Source organism: Electrophorus electricus, unplaced genomic scaffold (genome assembly GCF_041902795.1).
Source record: "Electrophorus electricus isolate QZ-2024a unplaced genomic scaffold, ASM4190279v1 Scaffold33, whole genome shotgun sequence".
NCBI lineage: Eukaryota > Metazoa > Chordata > Actinopteri > Gymnotiformes > Gymnotidae > Electrophorus > Electrophorus electricus.
This window is the reverse complement of record NW_027658616.1, coordinates 2,303,367-2,315,251: the sequence shown is the minus strand read 5'-3', so window position 1 is coordinate 2,315,251 and position 11,885 is coordinate 2,303,367. Positions and strand designations below refer to the sequence as shown.

Here is an 11,885-nt window from a genome sequence, read left to right as displayed (position 1 = left end):
AAGTGCAATAAACAATAAGTGATAGAGTTTGTTAATCAACATCATTGTAATAAACAATACCCTACAATAAGTACTAATTTAGTCAGTCAATATGAGAGCAGGGTAAGTATGTCCACCAGAGTGTGTGGGTTCTCTTTGTACATTGAAACCAATTGATTCTAATATAGAACTAAAGGCCAAGTTCAGAGGGTGTTGGGCACTATCAAAGTGAATATTGAAATCACCAACAATAATGGCACTTTCTACTAGAGCAGATCCCTCTCAGTATCTACAGCTAGACAAAACGCACCTGCCACCTTGTGGTCAGTTGAAGTATTTGCTAGTGATTCTAGACAGGTTTTCCAAGTGGACTGAGGCGTTTCCTTGTTCTAAGGAAGATGCCCGCGCTGTGGTTAAAATCCTAGCCAAGGACATAATACCGAGGTACGGTGCGCCTCGGGTAATAGATTCAGATCAGGGACCCTGTTTCATTTCTATGGTAACTCAGAAACTATGCACCTACCTAACTATTGACTGGAAGTTTCACATCCCTTACCATCCTCAGTCATCTGGCATTGTTGACAAAATGAATTATACATTGAAACAAAGGCCATGATGGAAAACAGGAAAGAAATGGATAGATCTTGTCCTTCCTAGGTCTTCCTAAGTTCAAGACTGTTAACTCAATACACACTTTAAAACACTCAATACACAATTTAAATTTTTAATAATACTTGTTCAGGTTCCACTATTGTTCTCCAAACCATACATTATTCAATGTATGCATATTAATATTCAATATTTACACCAACCGGTTCTTGGTACCATTATGTTCAACCTGAGCTACTTGCATTTTATTTAAAAGGCGATCCTCTTCCATATCACCGGATGCCCATACTGCTTTTATTACCTCAATCTACTGCCAGCAGTGTTGTGTGAGATCAGAATGATGCCCAGTGCCACCACCAAATTGTCACTATTTGAGGTCGTTTTTGGTAGACCATTTACCACCCCATGGGTCAGAGGTAACCCAGGTGTTTCTCAGTCAGGTGACACAGCCATAGCTGATGACTGACAGACAAATCCTCTAAGACTTGGCTTGCGTTGCTTTGGTGTTACAGGAAAGGTTTGAAGCCCTTGTTTTTGTCTGTCTGGCATTCAGATTTCCTGAGCAGCCATGTTGTGATTCCTAATTAGGAACATGTTCCAGCCTACTCCATGCAAGCTGGAGCACTGGATCCACTTTTTAAATGTGCCTTTTTAAGGTGACGGCTTATAAAAGTCATCTCTGATTATTTTTGTTGTTGTTAGCTTTTTAATCTGTCAAGTCTGTAATTTTCCAGATTTATATCCATTAAAAAAACAGATGCTCTAAAGGGAGGGGGTGGACTCCTTCAGTGGTACAGCAGAAGTTGATAACTTCAAAATCATTTACAGCAGCTTCAACCTTGCCTGAGTGATTTAAGTAATTAGTGAAACTGGCACAGCACCACCAACCGTTTATTAAAGAAAACGTGTATGACACATGATTATCTTAATTCTTTTAATTAAAACAGTCCCTTGCAAGGCATATTATTCAATTATGTTCAAAGAGGTACATAGAGCATGCTGGCAAAACTGAACCGTTGAAGATACTACAGGAAATAAGAAATTTCCATAATGTGAATGAAACATTTATTTAAATGTATTGAATATTGCACATCTCAGAGCCTCCAGAGGTGGAAAAGACCAGGCCAGGTGAGCCATAGGTTGAATTGGAGCCCGAATCCAAGGGCCAGGGCGTCCCCGCCAGACGCATGACGCTCGAATTTGATCTTCTTGAAGCAATTAACTAGAGTTAATTGAAAGCGGAAGAGGATGCCTGGAGCTGCGATGCCATACCTTTAGGGAAAGATGAAAAAAGGAACACGAATCAAACAAATGAGACTGTTTGTTTTTCGAGGCTGAATGGGATGTGCCATAATAACCTTCAATTACTATATTGGTGTCCAAGCTGAAATTCAACTTGATTACAATAGCCGCAAGCCATGCAGATCTAGTTATGGGCTTTATTCAAAATTAAAACTAAAACAGAAGTAGATTTTAAAAAACACAACCACAATTCTGTGATTTATCTAACGCCAGCTAGTTAACTTCATAACTTACTCTCTGTTGATTTTCCCACCCTTAATCTTGCAGAAAGAAGGCTCAAGAAAACCAAGCGGATGTAAATCACAATCTTCCATGTTGTTTTGCCTCCACATCACCCTGAAAGTGCTTTATTTAAATAATTTAGCTCTGCTCAATTTCAACTTGATTACAATAGCCGCAAGCCATGCAGATCTAGTTATGGGCTTTATTCAAAATTAAAGCTAAAATAGAAGTAGATTTTAAAAAACACTACCACTATAGTAATTAACCTGCAAAATGTGTTCTTAATCTGTTGATTGCAACTGTCAAACATTTTTAAAAATGTGTTGAATATTACCCAAGTCACAGCCTACAGAGGTGGAAAAGACCAGGCCAGGTGAACCATAGAACAAGTTGAACCCTGAATCCGAGGGCCAGGGCGACCCCGCCCGAACCCGAGGGCCAGGGCTCCCGCCAGACGCGTGATTCTCAAATTTGACCTTCTTGGAGAGGGAGATCCCACTGGAAGAAACTGAAGGGGAAGAGAATATACCTTTAGAGAAAGATGAAAACTGACCACTAACCAAACGAATGAGAGAGATTGTTCTTTGAGGCTGAATGTGATGTGTCATAATAACCATCAATTACTATAAAGGTGTCCAAGCTGAAATTCAACTTAATTACAATAGCTAGCCAGCAGCCAAGATAAAAGGTCACATGTCACAATTTTAAGCTTCCCTTTATACGAAAGAACTGCAGTATTTTAAATTTGCCACATCGTTGGCAGACAGGTACCTAGCCATAGTAGCTAATTATCCTAGCTAGTTCACACTTCATTCTCCCCCAAATGATCCCATTATCGACAGGTATCCGTGCTTAGACATGAAGACAGTTCAGCGACCGAGGACTGACATGCAGCTGTCACAGCTCTTTTAGAGCAATCCGACGGTTAGCGAGCCAATGCTAGATAATAACGTTAAACGCAGCTACAGTAAATAGTTGGCAGTTAATCTGCTAGTTAACTAACGTGCTCCATCGCCATGAAAATTAGAATCTGTTGCCGCAAGAGATGTGCATAAGTAATGTGTGAACTAGCTAAGTTAACCATCTCAAATAGACAGCTTGTCTGTTAGCTAACCTAGCTAGAGAGCCCAATGTTACCTGAGTCGTTGAATTCAAGTCCGACTTGACACTTTAGCCTTTCCCATTAGGCCTCATCGTCTTTTTAAACAAAATTAACATACTATTCATAAAATCCATATAGAGCAAGTTTTATGGATGATCTGCTCAGTGAAGCTGCATTATTTCTGTTATAATACGGACACGGCAGCATTTTCACGGCATGTTTTCTTAATCTGTTTATTGCAACTGTCAACACATACGAATGATTAATAATTAATGTAAACTGTTATGCAGCGAATTAAAGATACTATATTTTCCTGTTTCCCTAGAAATAATCCAAACTGCAGTGTCTGCTTATTTATGCTGAAGCACACTTAAGTGGGTATATTTTTTGTGGATTCCACATATACATTAAAAGGAAAATGTTGCCCAATCATGTCAGAAATAGCAAAACAAAAAAACACAGGCTCCGAGTTACTGAAAGAGAAGTACGCGATGAGGTCCTGGTAGAGCATAGGCACAGGTTGGTCATACGTGTTTATGAGGAGTTTAATTTAAGCAAAATCCTCATCACACACCCAAGAAGTCAAAGCCTGCAAAATCCCCAAGCAGCAAGACTGCATCAAGTTAGCACTGGCTGAAGCAAAAATAGTGCTGTGTCCTGCTGTGTGGCTCATCCACTCTACCAGTCTCTTAGTATTGGGCTTAGTGTGCTTAATTCATCTTGATGTCCTAACTGACATTCAAAAAGAAATGGATGTGAGAAGACAGTGTAGGAGTTCAAATTTGAATTGGCTTGAAATGTAGGCTGAAGTGCTCTTCTGCAGCTGAGCAGCTCATTTTCTGCTGAGCATCTTCACAGCCCTTACAAGGAGAGCATGAAAATGATGGAGGGGACAAGAAAAATCAGAATAATGCTTTAAGGACTGGACACATTTACAGCTTCTCACACTAAACAAAGTACTCCAAGGTAAAAAGTTCATCAAAGTAAAACATGTTTCATCCATCTTTCTGTGAACTGATATTTTAATGACTGACAGACAAATCCTCCAAGACTTGGCTTGGGATGCTTTGGTGTACAGGAGAGGTTTGAACCCCTTTCATTAAAGAAAACGTGTATGACTCAGGTGCTAGGGTATTATCAGAATGTAATTTATTCCAAATGTAAACACATGATTCTCTTAATTAGAGATTCCCTTATAAGGCATATTATTCAATAATGTTCATAGAGGTACAAAAAACAAAACAAAACAACAAAACCCTACTGAGTCTGGAAAAGAACATCTTTATCAATAAAAAGTATCAAATGACCTGAACACAGTTGTACCACCATTACAAACTCCTTGCTTGAGTCTGCATGTATACATGTATGATAGTAACATATCAGCCAATGAATGATGGACTCGAGTTTGTACTCGAGGAAAGAAAGAAATTTTCATAATGTCATAAAGAATCAAGTGTTTGGAAAACGTCTAGGAAAAGAAAGAAACATTTATTTAAATGTGCTGAATATTGCACAAGTCGCAACCCTTGAAAAACCAAGAAGAGTTCTCGGTCTGCTTAAGTACTGTGTACTGCAAAAACACAAGTAGAATTGAATTTTCCACAAATACACATACAAGAACCATAGAAGAAAGCATAGTGTTGGTCTTATAGAACGAGAGACACAAAAACCTCAGCTACAATGATCAACAATTACACAATGAAGTTTGGATTCAACGGAATTTCGTTTTGAACTACGGTAGAGGGGCCTCTTTATCGGCTACTCGAATACTAGGCAACAACCTGATTCACCATTTGTGGATCACATTTGAGCAGTAACATGATTTGGTAGAACACTTGCATTTGAAACCATTTTTGTCTTCTTTTATAGGTGGAATCGGAGGCCAGTTTGGTGATGTTTTAAATCTACTTGAAGAATAACAAACAAACAAAAAGCCAACCCTAATGTAACATTTAAAAGAAGCACCAAAGTGGGCATCAGATTTACCATCAAACAGGGTCTTGCTGCTGTCGAAGCCTGTGCACTGCCGCTTGCAGATCTCCATGTTCTGCAAGCAAGATTTCACACTGCAGCGAGAGACACACACACACACACACACACACACACACACACACACACACACACACACACACACACACACACACACACACACACAGGTGGGGGGGGGGGTTACAGTACTAGCAGAGAAACTCTGATGCTATTTGGATTTCTAAATTAACACGGTGTTCCTTAAAATGTTTTTGAAACACTGACATGTAGATTGGAAGGCCTGGAGCAACTCACTGTGCACTCTGAGGGAAGTGGAGGAGGTGGGTCATGGTCAGAAACGGGTGGTTCAGGGTCTTCACTGGCGTGATCCTTTTGTGAGCGTCTAGCGTGAGCATCTTCTTTAGTAGGTCGATGAACTCCCGCCGGTCGGCCTTCTCCGCCAAGACGTCGGTGCCTTTCAGACTGGTCATATTGACCTGCGAGAGAGACCCATGGGTGAGTCATATTATTCACCAGCAGAGGGCGGCAATGCACCCAATACGAACGAAGTTCTGCAGCAAATTTCTACGCACTGCTCTGCCCTTCGCAGATGCCGTTCTCCAGAGCGACTTACATGCGCTACTCATTATGACAGCAGAAACGCTCGACCTTTCAGCTAGCACCTTGTTCTACCTGCTCTATAATGTGAGCTGCGGGAGCCCTTTGTCACGTTCTTCAATTTCACATCGCAACACTAAAAGAAATGCGTATAGTTACGCGCACAAAAGCCCAAATAACCTGCATCATGTCGTCAAGGCAGTTTAAAATGTACTTCCGAGTCTCTTTGGACTTGATGCCACGCTCCGCCTCATGCTCCGAAGGTGTCTGGAGAAAGGAAAGAAAAAACAAACCATTCAGCTCCACCATTAAGTTACATGAAGTCATTAAGTTACGTCCCTTATAAAAAACACATGGCATTTGGCATTTGAAGACAGGCAAACCTTGAGTCTCCACAGGGGGTAGCAGTAGAAATAGTAGTGCGTCTTGGTCGCTGCGCTCAACATGCACTCTGCTGGTAGGCCCTGCGTCTCGGAGATGTAACGGATCTGCAGAGACACCATACGGCAAAAGGATTATGACTTTATTTTGAGTTAATCCTTTCATTTTCAAAGTGCATGTCTAAAAAAACAGGCCATAGAAACTCATTTATATTAATCCTAAAAATGAGCGGGCCGACAAAGCAGCTAAAAGGTCAAACTACACACACACAAACACACACACACACACACACACACACACACACACACACACACACATATCACTACAGCCACAAAACCACTACAGGTCTGCACCACTGATGCTGTACGGGCGTTAAGGCACAGCTCAAAGGACCATGTGCTTACCTGATCATATTCGGAGGCTCCGGGATACAGGGGCCAGCCCAGGAACAGCTCAGCAATGACACAGCCCAGGGACCACATATCGATGGCCTCACAGAATGGGAGACCCAGGATGAGCTCAGGCGATCTGGACCAAAAACACAGAGATCGCCATCATGAAATCAGCCTCGGCTGATAATTCCGTGGGGGGGTGTTTGTGTTCCTAGACATTACACACCCACTATTCTAGTGTAACATGGAACCAACACTACAATGCACCAACACTACAATAATGTTCTGTTTTGCATTAAGTAAATACAGAGTACCAATGCAGTTAAACACCCGTTACTCAGTATATTACACTGTTAATTAACAGTGTAGCTACAATGTAATAGCGGTTTTGTACAGACTCGCTAAATACTGATATTACCAAAGCCTGCAGTTCAGCGCATCCTAACTAATCTCAGACACCGAAGACGGTTCATTAGGTGTTTTTGCTAAATAACAGCACTCACATGACCCAATAAAAATAAACCACTTATAAATCAATCGTGCTCCAGTTAACTGTAATGCTCATCATAGGCTTTTAATGTGTAGCAGGGTTATTACAACTGTCCACAACATGCAGCTCTACTCTAAAGCACACTCGAGTGCAACAAGTGCACACTTATTTCTAACACGCCTCAGCACGTGTCCCTCACCGGTAGTATCTGGACTGCAGGTAGCTGGGGGCCTTGGAGAAGTGGCTAGCTGAGCCGAAGTCGATGACCTTGACGCGGTACGGCTGCCTGATGGGGTCCACCAGCATGATGTTGTCGGGCTTGAGGTCGGTGTGGATCAAGCCCAGGCTCTTCAGTTTCATGAGCGCTTTGGCGACCTGCTGCAGCACGGGCCGGATGCATTTCAGCAGCAGTGGGCTGAACTTGCTGCGCTTGAGGAAGTCGTAGAGGCTCTGCCCCAGCATCTCGAACACCAGGCATATGTGCTTCTTGTGCTGGAAGCACTCGTACGCGCGCACGAAGTTGAACTCGTCGGCGTTCTCCCTGCTCAGCCGGCTCAGGATGCTCACCTGAGGAGGAGCAAAGGAGGGAAGACGGAATACGCGTTAAGCCGAAGCTACGTGGTCACAGCTTCAAAGTTTGATACTGCTGACAAATAGCCTACTTATTTTCAATAGCATCAAGCACTTTGTGTACTTCCCTTCAACCATTTACTTCTACAGGATTTGGGAGATGCAATTATGGAAGTGGTCCCTTGGAAATGAACCCATGAACTTGCTTTTGGTACTCAAACAATGCAGATTAATGCTCTTTCATAACAATAACATTTTTAATGCACATCCAAACAGGTATGGCTTACACAACTGAAGCTAAATCTTCTTTTTAGAGTAAGCTTCAAGCTGTCCGTGTGTTATCCGAACTAGTTCCTACTGAACTAGTGAAAATTAGAACTAGTGTGCCAAACAAGTATTTCTGTGCTACCCTGGCTGTATACAAATTCCACAGTGTGCGTTAGCACATCTGACACCAACAGAACATATGTTGTAAAAACTGAAACAAACAATAACAGAATCAGGGCTACAGCTGATTCTAGGCCATATCAATAGCTCATTTAAAGCAGGCACAACTTTCCCACCTCGTTCTGGCCCTGTCGAGCATAGGACGGATGACTTTTCAGGATCTTGATTGCGACTACTTCACTGGTGCCCCGCTTCCAGCACTTGGCGACCTGGCCAAAGGTTCCACGGCCCAGGGACTCCAAAACCTCGTAGCTGTTGGAGACGGAGCGGAGGATCTCGTTCTGCACCAGTTGGTACTCGCAATCGCTGCCCCTGGCCACACGCTTGGACAACCCAGGGGAGGAGAGCTCCTCCAGGATCTGTACACTGTTGCTGCTGTGTGCCTCCTCTCTCTTCCTCTTGAGGCTGCCCCGCTTCTGATAGCCGTCAGCACGCCGCGAGGTCAATGCCTCGTCTCCGCCCTGCCAGCTGGAAGAGGAGGAAGACGACGACGAAGCCTCGTCCGAGGCTCCAGAGGGGGAAAAGACCATGGCAGGTAAGCCATCGATTGAATTGAACCCCGGATCCGAGGGCCAGGGTGTCCCCGCCCGAATCCGAGGGCCAGGGCTCCCGCCCCGCGCAGGATTCTCAAATTTAACCTTCTTGGAGTGGGAGATCCCACTGAAGGAATCTGAAGGGCAAGAGAATATACCATTATGGAAAGATGAAAACAGGACTACTAACCAAATGAACAAGAGAGATTGTTTGTTCTTTGAGGCTGAATGTGATGTGCCATAATAACCATCAATTAGCTAAATTAGCTAAATCACAGAGCTTTGATTTTTTTTAAAACATCTACTGCTGTTTTAGTTTTAATTTTGAATATTTCTGTCTGAAGCAGAGCAGAGCCCTGATCGATGCCATTGTTTTTTGGGCAGGCTTTAGCAAGTGATTGCTTTCTCTTTACACGCTTCTCAGAAAAGACAAGTTCTTTGTCTTGCGTTACTCAAAGGTGGTTCTGTGTGCTAAAACAACATCTTGACCTTTCAGCGATGCTGCCACACTGAAAAACAGAAGGCCAAGAAAAAAACAGCTTCTATTCTTAGACTCTCTGGCACTCTAAGTGCTTGCTGATACCTTGCTGACTGCAGTATTTCCTACACCTTTCCAACTGAGAGGCTCCTGAACTTGCAGCACCTCTGTCAATTAATCAATTGCATAACAAGAGTTCATCCGCTCTATAATTGAGGGAGATACCCCCTCTAATCATTAATGCTCATCATTACAAAGACCATTAGTGTAAGCTGATGAAAAATGTTTCAATGTATTTAAAAGGTAAAGAACAGAGTAGCAATGTAAAGATACCATTTATAATGCATTACATTTTAGTCTTTGACACAATCTCTTGCCCTGAAACAGTGTTTAGGGCGATTACAATGCTGTTTCAATATGTTTAAAAGGTAAAGAACAGAGTAGCAATGTAAAGATTCCATTTATAATGCATTACATTTTAGTCTAAAACACAAACTCTTGCCTTGAAACAGTGTTTAGGGCGATTGCAATGCTGTTTCAATGTGTTTAAAAGGTAAAGAACAAAGTAGCAATGTAAAGATACCATTTATAATGCATTACATTTTAGTCTAAAACAAAATCTCTTACCCTGAAACAGTGTTGTTGGGCGATTACAATGCTGTTTCAATGTGTTTAAAAGGTAAAGAACAGAGTAGCAATGTAAAGATACCATTTATAATGCATTACATTTTAGTCTTTAACACAATCTCTTGCCCTGAAACAGTGTTTAGGGCGATTACAATGCTGTTTCAATATGTTTAAAAGGTAAAGAACAGAGTAGCAATGTAAAGATACCATTTATAATGCTTTACATTTTAGTCTAAAACACAATCTCTTGCCGTAAAACAGTGTTTAGGGCGATTAAAATGCTGTTTCAATGTTTAAAAGGTAAAGAACAGAGTAGCAATGTAAAGATTCCATTTATAATGCATTACATTTTAGTCTAAAACACAATCTCTTGCCGTAAAACAGTGTTTAGGGCGATTAAAATGCTGTTTCAATGTTTAAAAGGTAAAGAACAGAGTAGCAATGTAAAGATTCCATTTATAATGCATTACATTTTAGTCTAAAACACAATCTCTTGCCCTGAAACAGTGTTTAGCGCGATTACAATGCTTTGAAACGCTGTTTCAATGTGTTTAAAGGTAAAGAAGAGAGTTGCAATGTAAAGATTCTACTTATCATGAATTACATTTTAGTCTAAAACACAATCTGGGTTTGTGTGTATATAAATGATGTAATCTTACTGTTGTGGAACAAATTACTTCCATTTCCATTTTTTAAGGCAAAAATATTAAATGTTGGAATTTATCATTACATATTCATATGAATATGACTTTAATTTGTATACATATTTGTTGACATTAGCTATTTTGATCAGTCATTTTTGTGTCTGGTTGTTCTAGCTCATATTTAGCACGTTGTCCTTGACCATGTCCCTCTGTCCACAGGGTGGTGGTGTTGGACCGTGTTACAGACACGCTGCTGTTTTCCTGCAAGGTGCTAGTGGTCGGATTTGTAGGTGAGAAATATAGAGTGAAGTCATGTGTATATTACCCATACTACACTTCATCACATTCTGACCATGATGGCACATGGCAACACACTTTAATAGGTAACTCTGAGGGTTTTTCTACATTCCCTGTAAGGTCTGCTGGCTTTCTTCTTCTTCTCTGGGAGAATCAGGCTGCCATCTGACAATTTCCAGCTTCAGCTGCTGCATTATTACTGGTTGCCCGTTATTGTACGTATTGTAACCTCAGAAAAGCTCAAGTGGTGACAATTGCTTCTGTGTGAGAACAAAACATCAGCATATTCAGTACACTGAAGAAATGGTTCTTTCTTTTTTAGATTCCAAAATGCTTATTGACAGTGATTGTAAAGTCACTTTGTTTGTAAATAACCATGATTTACACATTTATTCTGGACAGCAGTTCCTCTCATAATACTGAAGGCCCAGCATGTATATCTACTACTGCTGTTTTTTTAGACGGTGATTGTGGGAGCTTATTTCATCGCGCAGGGCTTATTTAGTGTACAGCATGTGTGTGGACACCCTTTTCCTATGCTTCTGTAAGCTACACACACACACACACACACACACACACACACACACACACACACACACACACACACTCTCTCTCTCTCTCTCTCTCTCTCTCTCTCTTCATTCCAGCAGTTCATAATGACATTGGGCACACACAGTCGAAAGCTTGTATGGTCTCGTCCCTTTACTTCAGGGAGAATAGAATTATAAAAAACATTATTAGCTCACATTTCACTCTCAAGCTACTACACATATGCCAATCATGAGGACTATATTGGTTTTATTTCCACTATGATGTTTCTGTCTCCTCTAGTGGAGGATCTGGAGCGTAACGACGGCACCGTGCAGAGACCATACCTCCGATTTACTCCTCCACATCAGCTGACTTTAAAAAAACATTTAAAGCTCTACACATCATGGATCACAGAATGTCTGTTATTAACGCTATACAAGAACTATACTAAACCCATAGATCTAGACTAAGACTATAAAGTCATTTCACTTAGCTAAATAACTTTAATACATAATTTAAATCATGCAATGTGTAATAATATTTCTTGTTTTTGTTCAGGAGATGTGCAGACATTATCTGCTGTATTATTTTTGTGGCTGCCATTGTCACCTATATTCTTATTCGCTCCCTGGGTAAGAAACATTTCCAACTACACTTTCATGGGGAAAAAAAATCATTATAATTGTGGGCTCAAG

The 11,885-nt window shown here is 41.2% G+C and overlaps 1 protein-coding gene across 1 annotated transcript; it reads right to left on the bottom strand.

The window, feature by feature from the left end:
• Positions 1 to 2,414: 2,414 nt before the first annotated feature.
• Positions 2,415 to 11,174, bottom strand: LOC145655732 (homeodomain-interacting protein kinase 2-like). Its single transcript, XM_081709227.1, has 9 exons — positions 11,170 to 11,174; positions 8,197 to 8,548; positions 7,263 to 7,630; positions 6,586 to 6,709; positions 6,184 to 6,288; positions 5,981 to 6,067; positions 5,498 to 5,679; positions 5,201 to 5,280; positions 2,415 to 2,620 (listed from the first exon to the last, which is right to left on the bottom strand). Exons 1-9 carry the CDS (start codon positions 11,172 to 11,174, stop codon positions 2,415 to 2,417), a joined length of 1,509 nt encoding a protein of 502 aa, XP_081565353.1.
• Positions 11,175 to 11,885: the final 711 nt, after the last annotated feature.